Source organism: Cavia porcellus, unplaced genomic scaffold (assembly GCF_034190915.1).
Source record: "Cavia porcellus strain 051 isolate PalLab524CR breed Dunkin Hartley unplaced genomic scaffold, mCavPor4.1 scaffold_1, whole genome shotgun sequence".
NCBI classification, from domain to species: domain Eukaryota; kingdom Metazoa; phylum Chordata; class Mammalia; order Rodentia; family Caviidae; genus Cavia; species Cavia porcellus.
The window spans coordinates 108,653,912-108,679,398 of NW_026947484.1; the positions used below are offsets into that span (position 1 = coordinate 108,653,912).

General features: G+C 44.6%; 1 protein-coding gene across 4 annotated transcripts in view; it reads left to right on the forward strand.

Moving 5' to 3' along the window:
* Tuft1 (tuftelin 1) overlaps positions 1 to 18,227 on the forward strand; it is a 38,722-nt gene extending 20,495 nt beyond the window's left edge. For 2 of the 4 annotated variants that reach the window (XM_013143077.3, XM_013143076.3), the window contains 9 exons: positions 705 to 794; positions 2,577 to 2,642; positions 5,217 to 5,330; positions 8,581 to 8,709; positions 9,471 to 9,565; positions 13,262 to 13,367; positions 14,617 to 14,700; positions 15,485 to 15,585; positions 16,443 to 18,227. In XM_013143077.3, the coding sequence (XP_012998531.2) occupies positions 705 to 794; positions 2,577 to 2,642; positions 5,217 to 5,330; positions 8,581 to 8,709; positions 9,471 to 9,565; positions 13,262 to 13,367; positions 14,617 to 14,700; positions 15,485 to 15,585; positions 16,443 to 16,506 (849 nt within the window). In that variant the 3' untranslated portion in view covers positions 16,507 to 18,227. The remainder of the gene's footprint in view (positions 1 to 704; positions 795 to 2,576; positions 2,643 to 5,216; positions 5,331 to 8,580; positions 8,710 to 9,470; positions 9,566 to 13,261; positions 13,368 to 14,616; positions 14,701 to 15,484; positions 15,586 to 16,442) is intronic. The other 2 variants (XM_013143078.3, XM_023561293.2) reach the window with 2 other exon arrangements.
* Positions 18,228 to 25,487: the final 7,260 nt, after the last annotated feature.

Consider the following 25,487-nt stretch of genomic DNA (forward strand, 5'->3'; position numbering starts at 1 on the left):
TTTTTGAGACAGGGTCTCCCTATGCATCTCAGGATGGCTTTGAACTCATTTTGTAGCTTAGGCTGGTCTTGAATTCATCCATGATCCTCCTGTTTCAGTCTCCCAACTGCTAGGATTACAAGCGTGCTCCACCAAGCCCAGTTCATAGATCATTCTTGATCCTTTGAATCCACTCCATTAATCAGTGAGTGCTTATTAATTGCCAGCTGCCAACACACTTCCAGCTTTGCACCAAATACCTTATTGTCAGCCACTTTCCCCATGTCACAGCCCCTCCCTGGCTACATTTCTCCTTGGCACTTCTTTTTGTTTTTTGTTTTGGTACCAGGGACCAAACTCATAGCAGCCACTGAGCTGAATCCCTGGCCTAAATGCTGTCATCAGAACAGATCTTTTTGAACTTACAACCCCGCCACCAGAGCCAGGCAGGCACTTAACACCACTGAGCTAAAACCCCGGCCTGGCACTTCTTCCCACATAATATGCCACACATTTTCCTTACTTGTCCTTTGTGTTGGGCATTAGTACTACCAGGGCAGGGGGTTCATTTATTTTGTTATTTGTATAGGAGCAGCTGGGCCATTGTCCCATGTGACTCTTCAGCCAGCCTCATGGCGGCATGGACTAGGCATGGGGATGGGACACAAAGGTTGTTCCCTTTCCTACTCTGAAGCTCAAACATCATGTCCTTCCCCCTCCCCCAGGCTAGGACCTGCTTGCAGAAGCTTCGGGAAGATATAAGCAGCAAGCTTGACAGGGATCCAGAAGACTCTGTTCATCAACAGGAACTACAGGTAACAAGGAATGGTGTGGAATCCAGCACCATGCCAGGAAGCAAGGGGATGGTAGGTGGTGCTGGCTTCTACCAGAGTGTGTAACCTGGTTGGGCCCCCAACAGGTTCATGCTTGCTTTACACTTATCAGCCACTATATTACTGCAACTGTTTCTGGAACATTGCTCAAAATCAATCTTTTAAAAGTCATGTTATTATAAGTTATTGGAAAAATTTAGTATTTTTTTTTTAAGACAGGAACTCGGAGCCAGGTATGGTGGCACTTGCCTGTAATCCCAGCACTCAGGAGGCTGAGGCAGGAGGATTGCTTTTGAATTTGAGACCAGCTTGGACTACCAATTGAGTTCAAGGCCAGCCTGAACTGCATAGTGAGACCCTGTCTCAAAAAGACAGAAAAAAAAAAGACTGGAACTTGCTTTGTATTTCAGCCTGGCCTTGAATATACTATGTAGGCCACAAACTCCCAACATTCCTCTTACCTCAACCTCCCAAGTGCTGGGATTACAGGCGTGTGACACCATACCCAGTAAAACCTTTTATCTGTAAGGATTTTGTGATCAGTGTTCTAGTAAGACAGTCACAGAAAGTAGAAAATAACCTGTACATCCAAACTTCTAGTAAGCCCATCATGCTAAATTTGGGTGACACCTACTAATGTAACTGAAGGCTTAGTCCTCACCTGTGGTTCATTGTGTGTAGCTGTCTTTACTCTTGAGTTGAGAAAATCCATGAACTACAGGTTCATCACTTTGTCTTTGTATCCCTATGCCTGGCCCAGGGTATGAGATACAGAAGGCATCAGTAAATGTGAGAAATAACAGACTGGATAAATCTTAACTGAAAAGGATAATCTACCATCTTGCTTTTTAGCTTTTCCAGATTTCGAGGATGACAGCGTCCTCAGTAGAGTGGAGTTGACTCTTGGTCAGTCAGTGGATCCTTCTCATACTCAGAGCTGTGTCTGCTTCCCTTGTATTTTGATGTGGGCAGGCTGGTCCTTCTCTAGCAGCCCTTGTCCCCATTCAGTGTGCAGGAGGGAGCTGTGGCCTACCAGGGGGTCAGGAAGCACCTCTCTCTGGCAAGCATGCACAGTGGCCTTTCTTTCCCTGATTGATTTCACTTTGGCTGCAGGCAAGACATGCGGTGTTTGTTCTCTTCTCTGGCTCCTGGGAGGTGCCTCCTCAGGTACTGGAGACCAGCCGGCCCCTTGTTTGCACAGAAGGTCATAGAATGACTGATCAGACTCTGAGTTGGAAAATAATTATAGCAAAAGCTGCTTCCCCTTTTGATTTATGCTTGTCAAACCTTGTCAGGATCCTCATAGGCAAGAGAAACACTGGCAGGCAGCTGCTTGTTTTCCTAGGAGGAATGGGCCTCACGTATTTTCCAATCTGCTGAAAGTTTTGGTCTGAGATCTCTTTGTCTCTCCTCGCAAGGTTAGAGAATCACCTTTCTGGGCCAATTCCTCCCCTTCTGGCTTCCTTCCCGTGGAGCACTGGAAATCTCTGTCTCCCTTTTCCTCTTTCCCTTTCTCCCTTCTTTCCTTTAACTCTTCTTCCTTCTTCCCTCTCTTCACTCCCTGTTTACATTCCTTCCCTCCTTCCTTTCCTCTTCCCTCCCTTCTGCCTCTAATCTCCTTTTAACCTTCATGTTTCCTTCCCTCTTCTCCCTTTCTCTTTTGCTCTAAGAGTAGAAGTCTTAAGAATATAACAGTTTTGGCGTTGGTTGCTTGGTTGCTTAGTTAGATTGTCTCAACTGTCACTTTTGTTTTTCTGTGCATAGGTGGTGCTCGAAAAGCCCAATGGCTTTAGTGAGGGTGCTGTGACCCTGCACAGCAGGCCACCTGAGGTAGGTAATGGGGAGACACATTGATGGCTGCTGTTTGCCCAGGGCAGGAGCTCCTGCTCCCTAATCTCTCTCTCTCTTTTTTTTTTTTTTAAACTATCTCTCCTGCTCACTCTAAGAGTAATACGTGGTGTTAAAATTCAAACAATAGGTAAATAAAAATGGAAACGCCCTTCCCCTTAGCCCTGCTTGGCAGACTGAAGTGGGTGGTAGATCCTTCTAGAGCTGTGCCTTGGCCTCAGTTGCTCATTGCAGTGACCTTGGGGGCTGTAAAGACAGGATTCTGAATCCCATCTGCAGAGATCATCACTGTTTGGAGATATGACTTGGGCATCAAAACTTTTAAATGCTCTTCAGAGTGCCCTATGCCTGTAATCCCAGAACCCTTGGAGGTTGAGATGAGACAGCCATAAGTTCAAGGCCAGCCTGGGCAATTGAACAACTTAGTGAGACCCTGTCTCAAAATTAAAAAGGGCTGACGAGGTAGCTTAGTACAGAGGCCCTGTGTTCAAGTCCCTTTGTGTATGAGAAAAACACACAGAAGCTCTTCAGATGTTTCTAAAGTTTAACCAGAATTCAAAACCTATATTTTTTTCTCTATTCACAGCTACTCATGTATAAATACATGTGTATTAAACATACCATATGCATAAATTTATATACTTTTCACAAATATAAGACCCTGATAAATACATCATTCCTTGCTTGCTTTTACGTTTTTCAACTGAAGAGTATCTATAGCTTTTTTTCTGTCTTTGTACCTATAGATTTTGTTCATAAACACACACACACACACACACACACACACGTATATCACATATATTTTTTTTTATGGTACTGGGGATCAAACTCAAGAGTACTCTACCACTGAGCTATACCACACCCCTTTTTTATTTTTCAGTTTGAGATAGCATCTTGCTAAGTTGCTCAGACTGTTACAGGAGCGCCCACTGCTCCTGGGTACACCATTCATTCATTCATTCATTCATTCATTTGTTTAAATAACTGCATGGTATGTCTTCCATGGCTATACTTTTTTGACAACTTTGTTTTCATTTTTGCATTGCTGGGGATCAAACCCAAGGCTTCACACATGCTAGGCAAGCACTGTGCCATTGAGGCACATCCTAGCCCCCATGGTTATTTTCTAAAAATGATATTTGTTAGGGTTTAGTTATTTATTTGGTGTTGGTAAGTGAGCATTTTACACATAGGCTCCATGGCTGAGATCCACTCCCAAGCCAAAGGCTATTTTGTGGGTTAGATGTTTACCCTCAAGTGTGAGTTGTGTCTATCTACCCCCACGTCACGGCGCATCGCATGCAGCCTGGATTTCATGTAGACCTTGTGATAATTTCACTATTTTTTTTCTCCTCCTCATTCACTCTTACATATTCAGCATATGACTTTAAATGTGGCTATAGATGTTTTTGTGTATGTGATGGACATGTGCTATATTCTTTTTCTTTTGTACCCAGCACCATGTTTTTAGGCTCCATTTATGTTACAGTATTAAAATCTAGTTTGCTATTTCTAGCTCTTGATTTGTATTGTATCTTATGATGAAATAACTTCATGAAAATTTTTCATGTCATTAAATACTTACAAGAACACCATTCAAATCAGGATATCATAAATATGTTCTAGGAGCCTTTTAAGTATTTTCACCTGTTCAGCCACTTGGGCGAGAATATAGGGGAATTGACAAGATAACTTATCTGTGGAATCCGAGGGCTTAAATGTTGTGATTCTAACACTGGCCTTAGACATGCAGTTTGGATTTTTCCTCCGCTCTGCAAGCACCATGCTCCAGAGTGAAGGCCTTGCTGCTTCCTGCTGTGTAAGCCGGAATCGTGGCATCTTCTGGAAATGGGGAGGGGTGAGACCCTGCACCTCAGCTCAGCCCTGACCTGAGGCTGGGTGAGACACTGGGCAGTGACCTTGATTGAAACTTAGGATTCTCGGGGCTGGGGTTTTAGCTCAGCAGCATAAGTGCCTGCTTTGCAGGCAGGCAGTCGTGAGTTCGATCCCTGGTACCGAAAAAAAAAAAAAGAAACTTAGGATTCTTGTTCTCCTTAGGCGCTTTTGTCCCAAATCTGTCCACCTGTCAGTAACCCTGTACGTGCCAATCTCTGTGCGAGGTGCTAAGGATGGGAAAAGATGAGTCATTGTGCCACTGCTGTCCTGTGCTGGAGGAGAATAGATTTCAGCCCAAAGGAGAACATAGTTCTTACCCTGAGACAGCTGTAGTCTGATGGAGGGAAAACATACACATAAAGACCACATGCATATACCTATTAAGAAGTCAGCCCGTTGATCAGTGTATAAAAAAATGACTGAGTGTGTCCTTAAAAAAAAAAACTGGGTGATTTAAGGCTTGCCAAGTTCTTCAGGGTATGAAGGAAGAATATCTTCATGAGAGTAACTGCTTAAGACTAGCTGTCTCTTCTGTGATGTTAATTCTCTGGTGAGGCCTGTCCCACAGATGACCCAAACCAGCATGTGACAGGGAGGGGATCTTCTCTTATGAAGTCATAAACGTGGTGGCGTCACCTTGCCCTCCCACTCTGGTTGTAGGCAGAGACCTTTGTAAATGACGACATTGAGAGGTTAAGAAAAGATGTGCAGGACTTGCTTACCAAACTGCAGGAGGCAGAGAGGCGACACCAATCAGACCGTGTGGCTTTTGAGGTAAGATTTGAGAGTTTGGGGAAGAGGCACCCCCAGGGATTGGCTACTGGATAAGGTGCCAGAGACTTGCTCAGCATGGACTCCATACTTTTTTGGCTGAGTCCCACCAACTCCAAAGGCAACACTTCGTGGCCTGTGGCACTTGCTGTGTGCTTTTCCTTCTGAACATTTAGAGTGTTCATGTCCCAGGTCTCGCTCATAGTTGAGAGTTCTCTGCTCTGCTGAGGTGGAGCAGTAGTACTGGCCTTAGGCGGCGGGTAATTCAGAAGTCATTTTGGAACTCAAGGTGTAGCTCAGTGGCAGAGCACCTGTCCAGGCCGCTCCAGCCCTTGGCTCTGAGCTTGCTGGGCCACCCACACACAGGAAAACATTTCTGTGCATACTGTGATGAGCACCACTGAGCTCCAAGGCTGTCTGTAGACCAGAGCTATCACTGCTGTACCACCGAGTTCCAAGTATCTGGCAGAATGTCTGGCGTAAGGTAGATGTTTCCTAAATGTGAACTGGGGGTGTGGGCACATTGTCATGGAACAGTATCTGTGGAATCCGAGGGCTTTGTGGTTTGGAGCAAGTGTCTTAATTAATTATTATTACAGTTTTTTCCCCCGGTACTAGGGATTGAACCAGGGCCTTTGTACTAAGCTATACCCCTAAACCTTGCCTGCTGTCTTCTTTCCTTCCTTCCTCCCTCTTTGCCCCCTCCCCTTTCTTTCTTTCAGATAGGTATTTCTAAGTTGCCCAAATTGGTGCTCTCCCTGCCCCAGGGTCTTTCTGTGTATTTTAGATCAGCCTTGAACTTGCCATGTAGCCCAGTCTGGTCTCTATTTCATGATCCTCCTGCCTCAGCCTCCTAAGTGCAGAGGAGGCCATTGCTTCTGGTTTACAGTTCAGTTATTTTAAAAAGTAATACTAGATTACTGTGGGAAAGTAATAAAAATACAGACGTCTACACGTAGTGAAAACCCCCTTCTGGCGAGAGTATGTGAGGTCCTCCGTACTTCCTAGAAAATTCTTTGAATATAAAACAACATACACTGGGTAGTTACCTTACTACTCTGTTTCCTGACTTTGTTCATCCACAAATAAAGCATTTTTATGTCATACATATGTTATGATAGGGTTGTTCCTTGTCTACCCATGCTGGGAGCAAGGGGAGGAGGAAGGTGTCCGTGGCTCTGAAGCCAGAGTGTGCTCGTACTGCAGCAAGTCAGCAACAGGTAGGAGGGCACCTGTCTCCCCTCTCTCACCCCCTTCCTCTGCTAGTACAGACTCGAATCCAGGCCTTGTGCTTGCTTCGTCACTGAGCTGCATCCCCAGCCTTTTTTTGATTCTTACTTGGAGGCAGAGCCTCACTAAATTGCCCCGGCTGTCCTTGAACTTTTAATCCTCTTGCCTCAGCCTCCCAAGCAGCTGGGATTATAGATGTGCACCTGGCTTTAACCCTGTGGTGAGCAGCAACACCTAGAGTAGGAGGTGCTGAGGTGCCCCATGGCTGTTCCAGTGTTGGTGCGGGTCAGCTCACCAGCTTGGAATTAAGAGGTTGATTTGTGGGTAGAGTTGGCTGAAGCTATAGCTAGGGAAAGGGAATCTGTATTTTTCCTTGTATTTTTTATACCTTTGTGATTCTCCAATGAGGGTTTTGAGGTTTGAACCATGACCCTGTTAACAGTGTGCACTGGGCACACATCAACCTGGTTGCAGTTTTTCTGTGCTGAGATCAGAGACCTTTTGCTTTTAAGTTTCTACCCATGGAGTTGGCCTACTTCAGGTTATTATTGTCCTTTAAAAAAAAAAAATGGTCTCAGTAGATATTCCAGGCTGGCCTTAAACTCACTGTTTAGCCTGGGGTGGTCTCAAACTCCAGGGATCTTCCTGCTTCAGCCTCCTAGAGTGCTGAGAGTATAGCTGCATGCCACCCTGCCCAGCTAATACGGGTTAATTGATAGTGTTTCTTAAGCTGTCCTGGGGAGTTGAACCTTTTGGTGCATTTTTTTGAACCTGAGGGAAGAAAGGGAATGATCATCAGTTACCATGAAGATAGCCTGCATTAAGCTTGGGTTTCTTATTCCACTGGCTGTTTGCTGTCAGGAGGAATTTGGGGTGAATTCGCTCTGAATGCACCCCTTCACCTGCCATGCTGTGCTTTGTTCTCTCCCTCATCCTGATGCTAGGAGGAGCCAGACACATGGGCTGCCGGCATCAGCTTTCCCAGGGCTGTGCAGGTTTTTCAGAGGTTACTGGACTCTTTTACCAAATAATTCAGAGTCAGTGCAGGTAGCAAGTATTTGGAAGCAGTGGAATGGGCACTGAAGTAACTGCGTGGTAGTGTTGGCACTGAACAGTGCGGTTAAACCTTCTTTGCTAAAAGGAGAGGATTGGCCTGAACGAACATGGGTTTCATTCTCAGCCTTGTTGAACAGTTGCTGTTCCCGAGGCACCATGGGAACTCGTGTGCCTGAGGCTGTGCGGTCGGGAGCCTTCATCTGCTCAGGTGTGCATATAGGAGCCTGAGCAACATCAGGCAAGTGCTGTAGAGGGAAGGACTGTGTCGTCCAAGGACTCCTTCCCAGACATGGAGCTAAGTAGGACTTGGTGAGACACGGGTGGGAGGAAACTTTACTCTCTTATTCTAACATTTTGCCTCCAGGCTGGGGAGGTAGCCTGGTGGTAGAGCACCTGCCTAGCAATGCACAATTCCCAAAACCGTAACAAATGTAAAGTTCTGCTTCAGTCTTCCAAATTGGCTTCTCCTATCTGATAAAAGATAAATTATGCCTGTACTGAAAACCCTTCTAGAATGCTTGTTATCCTTTGTTCTTAAGCTCTATGTTGCTCAATGTGAGGGTGAAGAAGAGTTGGGAAAGTAGAGGATACATCCTCCCCTGGGCTATTTGCTTTTGAGTTAATAGGAAAGCCACAGTGTCGGGTACCGTTTGGGTGACACTGGAAGATTCCTACGGATGCTGAAGAAGCCAGCCTCCTACAAAGTGATGCTTGTGGAGTCCAGGTGTCACTTTCACGTGGAGCTGATGAACTGCCTGTGCTCGGTAACCCTGGAGATGGAGTCAGCCTGCATGGGTCCTCCAGGGGCTCTAACTGGGCCAAGAGATGCTGATGTGCTTGTCAGAGGTGCCTCCTTTCACCCATCATGGCTCCAGAGCTACCCTGGAATCTTGAATTCTGTTCTAAGTTTTTAAATCATGTTTGCTTTTTCCCCCTCCACTGAAAACATGCCTATCCTGCGTCATAGGTCACACTGGACTGCTACCAGCGAGAAGCAGAACAGAGAAATGTCGCGCTTCGGAGAGAGGAGGACAGAGTGGAGCAGAAAGAAGCAGAAATCAGAGAACTGCAGAGGCGCGTGCTGGCCATGGAGATGGTAAGGGCCCCATTTCAGTGCATAGGTTCGGGGTCTGGAAGGGACCTAGGATTGGAGGAAATATTGAGGCCATCCTCGGGGAGCTCAATATTTCTCCTTTTCCAAAAAAAGCACACTTCACAGCTCTGGTGCATCCTTTTTTTTTGGTTCATTTTTTGTGTTTTGTTTTATTTTGAGACAGGATCTCACTATGTAGTGCAGGCTGGCCTTGAACTCACTTATATAACACAGGCTCGAACTCATGGTAACCCTCCTTTCTCAGCCTTCTGAAAGCTGAGCTCACAGGCATGTGCCACCACACCCAGTGTTAGCATGTCCTTTTGAATATGCTTTATGCTTTAAGACATGGGAAGTTCTTTCCATTATCCAGTGTCAGTTACCCCCTAACTGACATCTCCCCATCTCCTTTAGTTCATTTCTTACACAGGTGCCTTTTCAGGCTCCTGAAGACTGTTCCCTAGAAGCCACTCTGCCTGGTGTCTCTGGGGCTGGCTGCCGAGCTGGCAGGTGGGCTTGCATAATACCAGACCAGGCTCTCCCTCCGGGCAGCTGGGCGAGGCTGGGAAGTTGCTGTGTGCTGGGGGTAGAAAGGGTTATCCCTGGCAGGGGAGGGCACCCCATCAAACTAGCTTGGCCTGCCACTCTTTGGCAGCTGTCCCAGGCCTGGTAGGGGCTGAGCTCCAATCCTAGTGCCCATCTCACCCCAACACACAAGCTCTTGCTATCTGCTCAACTAGATGTCCTTTCCTTTGTCCACCAAGGAGCATCAGGCCTTACTGGTGAAAGTCAAAGAAGGGGAGATGGCCCTAGAGGAGCTCCAGAGCAAGAAGGCTGACTGCCTAGCTGAGCAGGAAAAGTAAGTACCTTTGTTCATGCTGAAGTTGGGGGTTCAGGGAGGACAGGGCAAGCTGTGTAACCTGCAGCTCCCACAGCGACCAGGCCTGGGGAGAAAGTTGGTGCTGATGTCAGATATTCCAGCTGTGACTCACAACATGCTTGCTCAGGGTGGGTCCCCACCCAGAAGATACTGTTTGGAAGGCCGCCATCCTCTGGGAGCTCGTTTCTCCATGGGCTATGACCCTAAGAAAAGTTTTTTATGCTTTTAGAGCCAAGTGGTAGAGCACATGCGGATCCTCTGGGCGGGTCTCCCTGTGGTTCCTTCCCTTAAAGCAGAACCATGCAAGCTCCTCGAGGGCCACAGAACTTTCTTTCCAGTTTTGTGCTGAGGAATGAACCACTTCATGAGGACTTCCTGTCACAATTCAGATAGAAACTGAGAACCCCTCCCTGCTGTGGTATTTATAGGATCCCTGAGCTCTTCCTGCTTCCAAGGTTAGGGGTTTACACATTGCCTCTGAACAGAGGGGACAAGTGGAACCTACAAAGGCTTGCCTTGTCAGTCTTCAGGAATTTGGAAATCCCTTAACTATTGGCAGTTAATAAATAAGATCTCAAATAGTAAATTAATTTTGTCAGCATTTTATAAGCTGGACATTGTTTGGGTTCAGTAAACTTTATCTGAAAGGCCTTCTAAGAAATTCTAAAATTAACAGACACAATCAGAAATCCTCAGGGGATATTTTCATTTTGGAATAACGTAGATTTGGCTTTCCTGGCATGGAAAATGCACGTATTTTATTGTAACCTTCTTTCTGATTTAACTTTGTATCAGAATTACTTTAAATTATAGTTGGATTTATTTGTGGATTCCACATCTGCAGATTCAACCAACTAGAGATTGAAATGTACTGGGAAAAAAACCTGCATCTGCCTGAGCATGGTGACATATACCTATGATCCTCCCACTCTGGAAGTCTGAGGCAGGAAAGTTGCAAATTCAAGCCTACTTTGGGGGAATTAGTAATTTAATGATACCTGTCTCAAAATAAAAAATGAAAAAGGTCCTAAGGAGATATCTCAGTGCAAAAGCTGTGGATTCAATTCCCAGTACCCCAGGGATTTAGCGTCAGCGGCATAAGCGCCTGTCTGGCAAACACAGGGTTATGAGTTTGATCCCCGGTACCAAAAAAAAAAAAGAAGATCTTACATTCAATTCCCAGTACCCCCAACCCTGCAAAAAGCATCTATACCAAATGTACAAATTTTGAAGGCGTCACTGTTTCCTAAACAACGCATTATAACAACTACTTATATAATACAGTATTTATATTGTTTTAGGTATTATAAGTAATCTAGGATTATTTAAAAATACATGGGAGGAGAGCTGGATGTGGTGGTGCATCCCACACTGTAATCCCAGCATTTGGAAGGCTGAGGCAGGAGGATCATTATGAGTTCAAGACCAATGTGAGCTCAAGGCCAGCCTGAACTGCATAGTGAAACCCTGTCTCTAAATAAATAAATAAGTAAATAAGTAAATAAATAAATAAATAAATAAAAAATGTATGGGAGGATACATACAGACTGTATGCAAGCACACCATTTATGTAAGGATCTGAGCATTTCTAGAGGTGCTGGCACCAGTCCCCCTTAGGTACTGAGGGATGATAATATTCAGCACTCCGTGTTTCTCTGTGCCAGAGGTGGACATGGAGGAGGGGGAAGGAGAAGGAGGTGGAACAAGAGGGAACAGACATAAAAATTCAGCCAAGCTTTGGGGGTAGCAGCTGATAGCTGGGAATCCTCAAGGCTGATTCCTAAACACAAAGAGACTAAGAAATAGGTCATTGGAGAGCTGAGAGTGGGAACTTAGAGTATTTGAAGTTTAGGAAGGATGTGAGGTGGCCCAGAATACACTGTTCCTCACCGACCCCAAGCACTGCCTACCCTCGGCAGGATGTACTTGTCAGCTTCCTTGGGCAGATCTGGGGAGTAATAGGCACCAGCAGTAGTCTTGGTCCAAACCCCTGGACACTCCTCGGAGTGGCCTGACGGAAGGAAATCTTCTGCTTCACAACACTGGTAACACCAGGCTGGAGGTTTCCACGCCAAGTGATTCTCTAGCTCTCCAACTTCAGTTCTGAGACTGATTACCAAGAGTTGGCGCAATCCCTAAAGGTGAAGGTTTGGTTCCATAAGAGCACCACCAGTTTAGATGCCAATCACAATTAGTTGACCCAAGGGTACACACACTTTTTTCCTACTTGGCTACAATTTGGGGATTTCTATAGTCAATTGGGTTTGATAAATTGCTGTAATGGCTCATAGAACTCAGCAAACACTTTACTTACATGACTCATTTATTATAAATGAGTAACAAATGAACAGACAGATGATGAGGTATATGGGGTATGGTCCAGGAAGGTTCAGGAGCTGCTGTCTCCAGGAAGCTAAGGTGTACCACCCTTTCAGTCCATGGATCTGTCTACCAACCAAGGAGCTCTCTGAACCTCTTATTTAGGACTGTCAGTAGCTGTTTAATTATGGAGCCGTGATTGAATTAAATCACTGACCACTGGTGATTGATTCAGTTGCCAACCCTTAACTCCTATTTCCTTCCCAGAGTTTGGGGCTGGGGCTGAAATCCCCAAACCTTTACTCATACCTTGGTCTTTCTGGGCATTATCCCACTCCATGAGGCCATTCATGGACCCATCCACCAGTGACTTTCCTAGCATACAGAAGATACTTCATTCCCAGAGATTCTTCCCTGCTAAAAGCCATTGCAGCTAGAGACTCCAAGGGTGCCTACACTTAGTTGGCTACAATTCGGGAGTTCCCACAATAATAATGTGCTGTAATGGAAGTTCTTGTCAGGAATTGTCAACCAAGACGAAATGTTATAATAAAACATGTCTCTATCACTCCTCTACTTAAAAATTTACAAGAATTTTAGGAATTCTGTGAGAAGCTGAGGACAGAGACCAAATATGTATTTTGTATTGGGAATCTTGGCTCAGTTTGCTTAGAATGCAAAGAAAGTAACAGTTGTTTAGCAAGCTTAGAAATAGAATTGTATGAAGAGGTTTTAAAGATCTTCAGATCTTATTTCTCTCAGAATATAAAAGCCTTTTCAGTAGCTTGATGATTTTGGATATAATAATCCCAGTTCTGATTTGACTCTTCCCAGTAATGACAAGCTCATTACATGTGCAGCCCTTTTTGTTTGTTTGTTTGTTTTTTGGTCTTTTTCATTTTTATCGGTACCAGGGATCGAACTCACGACTGCCTGCTTGCAAGGCAGGCGCTTACATCGCTGAGCTAAATCTCCAGCTCCATGCAGCCCATTTTCTGACAGCAATAATATTGAATTTTCCTGTGCTAATGCATCACCTGCCTTCCTGAAACATCTGCGTATTAGTACCTCTCCGTTCTGGTTTACCCCCTGGAGTTACCCGGAATGACTTGCACCTCCTAGCCTTTCAAGAGGGCCTTAACTCCTCGTGCTTTCCTTATTTGGACTAGATGACAGCTGGTGCTCCCGGCATTTTAGTCCAAGCGTCCTTCCAACCTATTCTTTAGGGCACACTGCAGGGGGATCAGATGGAGGCAGTCATACTTGGGGGACCCTCCCAAGTGCAAGGCTCTTCCTGTGACTGAGTGGAGAAGGGATCTTGTTTCTTTGCTTCAGCATTCTGGTCTTTATCTCCAGGTCTGTTGCCTTGGAAAAGGAAGTGGCGGGGCTGCGGGAGAAGATCCACCACCTAGACGACATGCTCAAGAGCCAGCAGCGGAAAGTCCGGCAGATGATAGAGCAGGTGAGCAGGGCCAGCTCCAAGCCTGCCCTGGGTGGTGCCCTTGCGTATCTGTTTTCCTAGGCAGCTTGGCTAACCATCATGTGTTTCCCATAAAACATTTATTGCTTCTAATTACTAGGGTTGGGGTTATGGAGATTTGCTTTTCATCTGTCTTTTTCCTACTCTGTTGGCTATTTGGCTTCCTGTTTTGTTTTGTTTTGTTTTGTTTTGTTTTGAGTCAGGCTCTTCCTACGTAGTTCAGGCTGGCCTTGATCTCTCACTGTGTAGCGAAGGCTGGCTTTAAAACCACTACAGCCCTTCTGCCTCAGCCTCCTGAACGCTGGGATTACAGGCATGCATTACCATAGCCATTTTAGGTTTGTACTTTCTGAAAGGAACAGAAAAGATTAATTTCTCTTACACTCTGAAGAGTCTGGTAAGTGAATAAGTGATTCATAATAAACTCAGTTATCTATATGTGGGTTATCAGTCTTTGTGCCTCATTATAAATTTTCCTGCCTACCCTATGTAACCTTCAGGGTCACACATTAAAGATATACCAATTGTAAAGCTGAGAACACCCCTGCCCTCGCAGTTCTTCATATTATTATTATTAGTTTTTTTTTTTTTTTTTTTTTTGATACCAGGGATTGAACTCATGACCTCCTGCTTGCCAGGCAGGCGCTGATGTTGCTGAGCTAAATCCCTGGCAATTCTTAAAATATTATGTTGGAATCGATTCTGCTTACTGCTGTTTTTTTTCCCCTTGTACTAGGAATTGAACCCAGAGTCGGGGCCTTACCACTCAGCTACATCCCCAGCCTTTTAAAAAATTGTTTGCTTTGAGACTGGGTCTCACTAAGTTGCTAAATTACTTAGGCTGGGTTTGAACTTGTAATTTTCTTTCCTCAGCCTACAAGAGTGCTGGGATTACAGATGTGTACTGCCATGCTCAGCTTCAGTCAATGTTTCTAGAATGAATTCATAATTTATATAGTCTAGAACCAAATGGAATGGATTTTGAATCATTCACCATGTACTTTAGGTTATCAGAGTGATGTTCTCCTCATACTGAGCTCTACTCCTGGGATTACCAAGAGCTTAATATTGTCTAAAATAAAAACTCATAGGCTAGCTTATGAAGTCCCTTGAAGGTTATGGAGCTCTACCTTCCATCTCTCCTGGCTTCCACAGCAGCAGGGTTAAGTTTGCTGAGTGTCTGAACGGAGTCATTGCAGAGTGAGCTCCAGAATAATCTCTATCATTGCAGCTGCAGAATTCAAAAGCCGTGATCCAGTCAAAGGATGCCACCATCCAGGAGCTCAAGGAGAAGGTTGCCTATCTGGAGGCTGAGGTGTGTATGCTGTGCTGCCCTGGCAGGGAACAGGGCTTTAAGAAGACCGGTTGTAGGGAGAAAGAGGTGAAGGAGGGTGCTTTGGTCCTGTTTCGCTGCTGCTTAGAAGGGAGTATTAGCAGTGGTTGCTCAGTGGACACTTTAGTTTAGGAAGCATTTTCTGAGAACTCTCAGGGGTAGTTGGAGTCTTTCTCATGGCAAGGGAATGGGATCAGTTAGCTAATGAGTTGCCTGATGTCAGATTTTCACTTTGCTACAGAGCTCACTCTATCCCTTGACTGCCTGAAGATCACTTTGCAGCCACTGTGTGATGATCCCTATGGTGGGGAGATAGGGTTGTTTATCTTTAGAGAGTATGTAATCTAGATCCAAAGATAAAATACATTAAGAAAAAAACAAAAACCTATTCTGGGCATGGTGGCACATGCCTGTAGTCCCAGTCCAGTAGGCTGAGGCAGGAAGATAACAGACTTAGCATTTAAGTAATTTAGCAAGACTGTGTCTCAAACTAGAAATATAAAACAAGGGCTGGGGAGGTAATCCTGGATTCAATGCAGATACTAGGGGGAAAAAGCCAAAGCAGTACTTAATAGTATCGTATATGGAAATGCATATAGCAGAGATACAGGAAATGATCACTGCTGCTGAGTTAGAAGAGAGCAGTCTGTGGTCTGGTGATGAGAGTAGAAAGCACCTGGGTAGTGGTACGCATCATAGATGCAGAGGTGGAGAGGTCGCAGGAGCTAAATAAACGTGACATGGATACCCATCATCTGTCATTCAGAATTTAGAGATGCACGACCGGATGGAACACCTGATTGAGAAACAGATCAGTCACGGCAACTTCAGCACTCAGACCTGGACCAAGACAGAGAACCTCGGCAGGTGAGTGCACATTTATAGAATGGGCTCAGCAGGAAAAAAGAAAGGAGGGTCAGAGCGGTGCAAGACCTTTAATGCCAAGGCAAGGACAAGACTCTTAGAAATCTAAAATCTAAATCTAAATCTAAAATCTAATCTAAATCTTTGCTTTTTCAGCTTTCGGTTGACCCATTTCCCACCAGAACCATTTTTAGCATACTTACAACTTGATATTGTGACGCCAACAAGGTGCAGGAGTGGACCTGGCCCTTGTGGGTTGTGAACCTTCTGCAATTGCATGCAAAAATATTTGTAATATTTTCATGCTGTAATAGATATGTGATCAGGGTGTAGTGGCGCACACCTGTAATCCTAGCACTTGGGGGCCTAAGGCAGAAGGTTCACTGTGAGTTCAAGGTCAGCCTAAACTACGTAATGAGACCTTGTCTCAAAACGTGTAATATCTGAATATTTCTAGAAAATACCTCTGTATTTTCACAGAAGGGTTCAAACAAAAAATGCAGACTCAGAGCTACCTGTGCTTCTCAGATGTTCAGCTGCCCCTCCTTTCTCCACCACTAGACAAGTATATCCTGCCCCAAATCTTCTCTGAGATGTACACAATGTAACTATTTCAAAGCCTTGGAACTCTAGAGATCAAGCTGCCCTGAAATGCAGGATTCTGGGGCTGGGGGTTTAGCTCAGCGGCATAAGCGCCTGCCTTGCAAGCAGGCAGTCCTGAGTTCGATCCCCCGTACCGATAAAAAGGAAAAAGACAAAAAAAAAAAAAAAAAAAGCAGGATTCTAGAGGCGGAGATAGCAGGGAGGCCTCCTGAAGGGTGGGCGATAACAAGCATTTGTATTTCCAATTTCTCTTTTAGTGTCCGGATAGCCAAGCCCCCAAGCCCTAAGCCCATGCCCCTCATCCGTGTGGTGGAAACCTGAGTTTGAGGCGATGGACAAGGACGTGGATGCTGCTGGTGCTGTCGCCTCTCGCCTGTGGAGAAGCCCACCACCCTACAGGATGTTAACACTGACTTTGACTTTTGGAATGTTCTCTGGCTGTGCCTGGGGCCCGGGGGCTTGCATGTCATGCAGGTCCCTAACTTCTGCCCTGTTTGCTGGGCACATGGAACATGTACACCTCCTCTGGGCTCTGCAGCCTTTGGGAGACGGTGTCCTGCGGGCAATGTCTTCTTCCCATAGTTGTATTTTTCTCTGTAGCAGAGCCTTCCTTTATTGTATCCTGGAATCCAGCTGTCCCAGAAGCCTGGCCCTCCTGTGGTTGGGAGAAGTGTCCAGATTTGTCTCAGCCCTAGAAGCCGGAGGCACAGATATGCAGAACGAGTGGTGTATGTCCTGAGGAATAGAGTTCCTTCTGCAAACACAGCTCAGCTCTCAGTAGTTTTTCACCCCTCCATCCGTACTGACCTGGGCCTCTTCCAGGCCTGGCTGGAGTCAGGGAACTAAACCAGCTGCAGACAAAGGAGCGTATGTTCACCCTGTAGCTTTTAACAGGACGATTTTCTGGGGCTGTGGACACTTACGTGAGACTTCTGTCTGCTGTGAAACTTCTCACAATCTTAGAATTTCCCCCTAAGTGCACCACAAGGCACACCTCAGTCTTCCAGACCCAGAGCATAAATACTATGTTTTTACTTAGTTACATCATTCCCAGCACAGCTCTCATTGTATTTATTTTGCTAAGTTATTGGTGTTTTTGCTTATATCTCATACTCATAATTGATTTCATACCAGAGTTCTGTAGTCTTCTCTTGTGATCCATGGATTTGCTTGGAACTGGGGGAAACGTTCCCACTAGCCCTATTGATATCAGATGTCATTGTGATAAATCTCCGCTCTCTGCCTTCCACCTGTTCCTTACCCTTCTTCCTCCGGACTGTGTACCGCAGGAAGGCAAGGATACATTCCTTGAGGTATCGGGTTCTGGGTCTATGTTGTTTGGGGAACCCAGAGATCGGGGCTCTTTGTAGAGACAGGACGTGTTCTCCTAACTCCTCTGAATCCCTTTGCTCCATATTTAGTCTTTTTATTATTTTATTTTGTTTTATATTTTTGAAACAGGATCTTACGTATTGTCCAGGCTGGCCTTGAACTCTTTTTTTTTTTTTGGTCTTTTTCCTTTTTATCGGTACCAGGGATCGAACTCACGACTGCCTGCTTACAAGGCAAGTGCTTATGCCGCTAAGCTAAATCCCCAGCCCCTGGCCTTGAACTCTTGATCCTCCTTCCTCAGCCTCTGAGATTCTAGATGTGTGCTACCGTACCTGGATCCATAGTTGGTCTTTATCTTGGCTTTGAATATCCTGCAAATCATGTTTTCTTTAGTTTTTCCCACAGCCTTAAGAACTATACAAGCACCCCAGCATGATACAGTAGGAAACAGAGGTAATGTGGGTTGTCTTAGGCTGTATTTGGTTGACAACTGGAAGCCGTAAGTCTGTGTGTCTCTGTGGGTCAGGACTGAGCTTACCTTCTGACTTCATGTGTAATGGTGTCCTGGGATTTGGGGCTGTTCCCTCAGGTGCCAAATGAAGGTGTTGGGCCTGATCATCTCTGTATCTCTTCAAGTTCTTGTATTTTGTTTCTGTGGCATATTCTTTGCGTGATGAATTTAATTAAATTGTGCCAGTGTGTCTCCTTGATCTCTCGATCTGGTTTTCTTTCACTTTTCAGGGAGGAGGAAGGAACATAACTTTAGTACCTCTTGCAAATTGGGTGACCTCCTGTGCACACCTGAGAGATGTTGTCTAAATACCCAAACCCAGTGATAGGAGGGTGCTGCTAGAGGCAGCTCAGCTCTGTGGCCTGAGTCCTCACTGTTAGAGGTGCCTCTAACTTTAAATTTGACCCCATCTGAGTCAGTGATCTTGTGGGATCCCTAAACTTGGTCACTCTGTGTCCTCCCCATATGTAAAATAGCTGGTCAGAGGTGGAGGTCCACAGATGACGTAGCAGTACGCCCGTGGGAGCTGGAGATAGAGGAGTGATTTCACATGCTTTGCAGAAATGAAAAGTGCTCTGGAAATGCTGACTGCAGCTTTTCAAAGGTTTTGTTTCTGCCTATCTGGGCATCAATTAGTTCAGTGATTTTTTTTTTTTTCTTTTTCTTTCTTTCTGCCAAGAAAGCAGTTGACTGCAGGGCCAAACAGAGCACAGCTGAATTCACACAAGTCCTCTCTGGACCTCAGAGACCAGAAATACCACCCTCCCAGTCTCTGGCCGTGTTTTATTTCTAGTTCTCTTTTCTCCTGCAATTGTAAGTGGAACTTCTTTTCTACTTTTATTCCCTTTCTGCCTCTCAGCTAATTCATACTGTATGCTACAAAATGCATCAGAATGAGGCATGGTACACATGCCTGTAATCCCAGCACTCAGGAGGCTGAGGCAGAAGGATCGCTACAAGTTTGAGACCAGCCTAGATTACATAGTAAGTTCAAGACCGTCTGAATCATATAGACAGATATCCCCTCTACACACGCACACAGTGTATGGGCAGTCCTGCACAGAGCTGGATTTGTCTTCTTGCAGCTGTGTTCTCTTCTTGATAGTCTTGCAGGCCTGGGTAGATCTAGACTGTGCTTGTCTTAGAATATTAACAAGGCAGCAGCAGGGCGGGGTTGGCTAAGGTGCCAAGACCAGCCTGGTTAGAGGAGCTCCCAAGTGAGTGTGCTGCCCTACTGGAAAGGGAGGCTCGCCCCTGGCCTCCTGGGCTTTGTGGGAGGGGCAGAGATTAGGGCTGGAGATAATGAAGTGTCTGGAGACACTTGGAGATTGGAACTGGGGCTCCAAGACATTCCTTGGACACAAACCACCCCTGGTGTCTACTCTCTGCCAAAAAGAGCAGGGCCTTGCTTCCGGGGGTTATGAGGGTGTATGAGGAGAGAGTCCCCTCAGGACTTACCTCCTCAGCTGTTCAATGACAGACGGAGGGGAATGAGATGGGGAAGAGGGCGAGTGAGTGAGCTCGGTGCCCTGGAGAGGGTGGCAGGTAAGCTGCCCTTGGTGTCAGTGGCCTTGTATTGCCCGTGTTTTGTGATTTTTTTTAAAAACCAACCTCTCAGCACTGCTAGAATTTTGTGAAGGGAGGATTGACTCTGTCTGTCTGGGGCTTCACACAAGGGCCTGCTTCTCTGACTTCGGTGTTTAGAGCTGCCCAGACATGCAGCCAGCTTCGCCAGCCTCCTGTGAACCGCAGCATCAGCCCCGACTTGGGAACAGGAGCTGTGTAAGCACTCCGTGCTGCTGAGCAGCTACCCCATCTTCAGCCTCTTCGTTTCTTCTTCTCCTAAACAGAAAAAAGCCTGACTATCATACGCTATTTCAGCCAAAGCCTCACTATGTGGTTCAGGCTGGCCTTGAATTTACTATGTAGGCTGGGCTCAAACTCAAGATGACCCTTCTGCCTCGGCCTCTGGTGTGCAGGGATTATAGGTGTGTGTCACTGCATCCAGCTCTGAAATCACCATCATCATCATCATCATCATTATTTGGGTAGTACTGAGGATCAAACCAAAGGCTTTCACACTGAGTTGCATCCCTTGTCCTCTCCTGCTTTCCACTTTTACTTTTTTAAAATTTTGAGACAGGGTCTTGTTAAGTCACTAAATTGCCCGGGCTGGGCTTTGACTTGAAATCCTCCTGCTTCAGCCTCCCCAGAGTACTGGGATTGTGGATCTGCATCATCATACTTGGTTGTACTGGAATATTTTTGAAACTAAATTTCTAAGGCCAAATAGTGGTTTATTTTTTTATCTCTATGAAAAGTACTTCTCACTGCAAAATGTCCCAGTATGAAGTGTTTCCACTTTGGAAAGGTGTTCTGACATGACACAGATTAAAGCAACTTAATGGGACTGAGGAGGAGAAAATCCTTTGGGTTGGAAAGCAGCGCTCCCTCCCTAACCAGCTGTGCACCTCCGTGTGTGGCTGTTTGTGTGAGGCCCCTAATAATCTGAGCTCCCTCATTCCTCCATGCCAAGCTGCTGCGCTTGAGCCCAAGCTTGTGTGGGCTCTGACCCAACGGCAGATGTTTGCCTAAGGCCCTTGGCCTCTTTTCCATGCTTCAATTTAGAACTCTAGCTTTGCAAGGAGTAATTGTTTCCTATCTGTCCTGCCCCACTTCTAAGCAACATGGCCTTGAAACTCCAAAGTTGGAGACCTAAAATATTCTCTCACCCTTTATTTCTGAGGAAAAGCCTTGGCCTGGAGGAGGAGGAAAGAGCTGTTTCTTAAAGGTGAATAGTTTCTAGCTTGGGTGCTCTGTGTTTTGAACTGGGGCCTATTTTGAATGGTAAAATGTGTGTGGGCTTTCTGTGAGAATCTCTGTTTCTTCAGGAATCCTTTGGGTTTGAAATTGAAACTAGATGGTGGCAGGGTAATTGATTTCCTGACAAGGTGTTGATTGCTAAGTCTTGGATGACAGGACTTGAGACAGCTGAGGAAAAGGAAATCATTAACCCCTGTGATTTAATCTATCAGTACAGTGCTGGTCACACACCCTGCCTTCCTTCCTCTCACAGAGGCTCCAGGCCCTGACTCACCTGTGACTTAAGGACTGGGTGACCCTCATATCTCTTTTGTATCTTTGAGTTTGTGTCTGTGTTTTAACCGACCTGCTAGGTAAAACATATTCCTCAGTTGGGGAAATAGTTGAACACTGGCCTTTATAGGTCTGGTTTATACCAGACTTCTTTCCTGGATTATCTTCTAATCTCAGGGTCAGGAGGTGCCAACTGACTTGCTTCCAAGCTGCCTTCCCTTTTTAATCCCCTGCTTCCTCTTGGTTGAATCATTACTCTTCTGTAATCCAGACTTGGTATTTTAAGTCATTTTTTCTTTTCTCCTTTCCCTTCACAGCCGCAAGGCATTTTTGACTCTTGCCATGTCTGCTTCCCATTATTCTGTTTGCCCCTGTGCTGTTTCCCTGTGAAGGCCTCTCAGATGTGCCCCTTTTCATATTTGTAGTCTGGCCTTCACCTTAAAGCCAGGTGACTCAGACACTAGTCCTTTATGCCTCAAGGTCACCCTTATCGCCATTACTGGAACCTTCTTCTGACGCTATTCTCATTCTATCAGTTGGGGCTATTTAGCCGGGACAAAAGAGGGCTGATGGGAAACCCGGGTATCTCCAGGGAGATGAAAGCTGTCCCAGGAGGAAGAACAGCCTTGCTCCAGAGGCCAGAATCCATAACTGTGGAAGAGACAAAAGGAAATGTGGACCGGTAGCGTGCACTGTCTTTTTAAATGGCAGGTTTCCCTGTGTGCAGCAATATCCCCAATAGAACCAGAGTAAGATTGTAAGGACAAATAGGAAACACCTAGGAATAATCTTTATTTGAGACATGGATGCTCTCTGAAAAGACTGATTGAAAAGCAGGAGAAAATTGGAAGAAAAATGTCCCTGGTTATGAAAATTAAAATTGTAAAGATCTCATTCTCTGGTTTTGTGTAATTACCATAAATTGCACTTTAATTCAGTAGAGTCTGTTTAGAATTGGATATAGAGGAATAAACAGAAAAAAGCAAAGGAAAAATTTAAAGGTAGAGCTCAGTGGGAAGAGTATTACTCTTGGCAAACAGTAAAACATGTAAATTATGAATCAATTTTACAGACTACTTAGACAAATAGATCTAATTTTATGCAAGCATTTAAAAAGGATAAAAGTATTACAACTCAATGGGAGGAAAATGTATTTGAACAGTTTGTTGAATTTTTGGTGAAAAAGATGCTAATTACCCCAGTTTTATCACTGCATGTTGTACCTGTGTATTGAAATATCACACTGAGCCTGACAGCACAAGGTCCAGAGTTCGATTCACAGGACCAGAGGAAAAAAAAGAAAGAACAGGAGAGAAATGTCACATCCTATGAATCCTATGAATGTATACACGTATTATGTATCAAAACATTTTTGGAGTTGATGTGGGGATACAGGTCAATTGATAGAAGACTTGCTTAGCATATGTAAGGATAAGGGGGTTTGATCCTAACACTGCAGAAAATACATTTTTTTGGTACTGGGCATCAAACTCCAGAAAGTTTCATTTAAAAAAAATTAAAAACTTAAAGCCCAGGCCCAGGGATATAGCTAATGGCATAGCACCAACCTACCAAGCATGAGATGCTGAATTTGATTCCCAGTACCAAGAAACAAAACAAAACGAAAAAAGACTTGTACAAAAACTTAAAAGCCCAGTATTATGCTTCATGCCCCAAACTTGTTGGGCTGAGGCCAGAGGACAGGAGGATCATGAGTTCGAGGTCAGCTTGGGCTATCTAGGAACTTCTAGGCCTATGTCAAAAAGGAAAACAAAAATTACAACAAGGAATCTAACCTTAAATAGGGCCCCTAAATAAATTCTAGGTAAATTATTACCACTGCAAAAAAACCAAGAAAATATAATTGAGTATCAAATCAGAAAGAGGATACACTTAGTTTTTTTTTTTAAGGCCCATAGTTTTTATTTGATTCGGTTAGGTATTGCTGAGTAGATCATAAAGGCATTTATTTGTAAAAAAAGAAAAAAAAATCCAAAGTTTTCTTTTTAATCCTTTAAACTTTTTTCTTCTTGATTTATTTGACCATAGTTCAGCCCAACAGGTAGGAAGAAACAATGAGCATTTTAACTGATGTTATCTGAAGACACAGTTTGTAGTATACTTCTTTCTGACCAGGAAAAAGCAAAGCTTGGATACATTGGAGTCTCACTTCTTAGAATAAAGGACCTGACCACTGAAAACCTGAATTGATTCTCACACACACTCACCATCTTATGACAGGGATAGTTTTTTTTTTTTTTTTTTTTTTTTTGAGGGATAGTTTTTTTTGAGAATCATTCTTTAATATACTGTTCAACAGTGGCTGAACTTCTATTTGATAAGTCATTTGTTATCTGTTTTTTATTTTAATTTTTATTAGTACTAATTTTTATTAGTGTTTGCAGAACACAATGATTATAGTCATTTTAGGCAATTGGTACATGTATATAACACATCTTTTTTTTCTCCTTCCTCTCCAATTCCTGTTTTTTTCCCCCTAGCATTAGATTCACTTATTTACCATATAAGTCCTTATAAAGTTAATTACTGGGCCAGGGATTTGTTTAGTGACATAAGTGCCTTCCTGGCCAAGCGTGAGGTCATGAATTCAGTCCCCAGTACCATAAAGAAAGAAAGAAAGAAAGTTAATTACCACACATGGAGAGTACAGCTGGACTGACAGGCCAACAAACACAAAACACAAAAAATGATTATATTAAACCAAGGTACACTTTTAGACACACTGTCCATGTTGAATTACAGTAAGTTTTTTTCTTCTACCTTTTTCCCTATTGTGTACAGGGATTGTGAAAAACAGTCAAACAACTGGTTTCAGAGTTTTAGGCAGGAGTTAGCTGGCTCCCAGACAGAGACAGCATGGTAGAAAAACATGGTGGAGGAAAGCTGCTCATCTCACAGTGGCCAGAAAGCAAAGAGAATTTTTTGGGGGGAAGGGTGGTACTGGGGATCGAACTCATGACCTTGCGCATGCCAGGCAGATGCTTATGCCACTGAGCTAAATCTCCAGCCCTGAGAGCTAGAATTTTAATATTAAAGATCATGAAGGAGGCCGGGGGTGGGGGGTGGGGGGAAGTTAAGCTCAGTGGTGTAAGCACCTGCTTGGCAAACACGAGGTTGTGAGTTTGATCCCCAGCACCAAAAAAAAAAAAAAAAATCATGAAGGTAAATACTCCAGCTGATAAAAATGTAGACTTCCTGAATTTAAAAAATGTAAAGCAGGCCAAAAGAAAGAAGAGTTATGAGTGGCAAGTGGATGAGGAGGCCATATTTTTATTGATAAATTGATAGAAATGCTAAGATCCTACTCAATCCATGGTCAGGTTAAGAAAGGAGAGTGCAAAACAGTTATTAAGCTTATCACTCCGCAGGCCGCTGTGGCCTTGACCTAAGATTCAAGTGGGGCTGTCACAGCGAGACAAGAACAATCTGGTGTGATACAGTCTGGTGCTGTGTGAAATAGTGTGGGCTGCAAGTCAGAGCTTCTATGACTGCAGCTGACTGAAGCAGAAAGCACCAGTCCTGCTGGTGCAGGGCACAGAACAGTCCAGGTGTGGCTGAGGCCTCATCAAGCAGCTGCGGGAGGCTTGGGAAAGACCCTGTTTCTTTTTATGTCTTGATGTGCAACAGGTTTGCTGTGGTGCCTATTAAACCATACGAAATGCCAAGCAGCTTGTGTCCAGCAATTGAGGAAGGGGGAAGCATACTTTACTAGGAGGCAGCCACTCTGGGACATTAGGTGTCCGCTGCAAATGGCGGTTATAAGGACTGTGTCACGCCAGGAATAGTACTGAGAACGTTAACTGTGGAAAAATAGGTCACAAATTTAAGGAACCTTATTATATAACTTGACAAAAGAGAAAAAAAGTTTCTAAAGAGGCTAGAAATAAATACACCAAAACGTTAAACAGGTTTTGTCATTTATTTCTTTGTATATGTATGCGTTACTCTTAGTGTTTGTAAGGAATGGCACCCAGCAGAGACTACCCGCCTTTGTGCCTGGGTATGGGCAGGCAGGGAGTGAAAAGTCTGTCTGCAGGGAACAAAGAGAAGCGGCTTCTCTACAGGACTTGAAAGAAGGCAAGGGCCATTAGGTGGGAAGATCTCAGTAAACATCAGTGGTCAAAGTTCTCTAAACGGCCAGAGCCTCAGTGGCAAAGTCCTGGTGGAAATGTTTGGGTGTCTTCAGATGTGCTTGGAAAGTTCTTTGTTCTGTTTTATCTTTTTTTTTAATGACATCCTCTTTGGTGTTTGTGTGGTTTTCACTGAGAACAATTGTGGCTACTGACAAACAGGTTGGGTGCTGGAAAAGTCATGTCTACTGACAAACAGGTTGGGTGCTGGA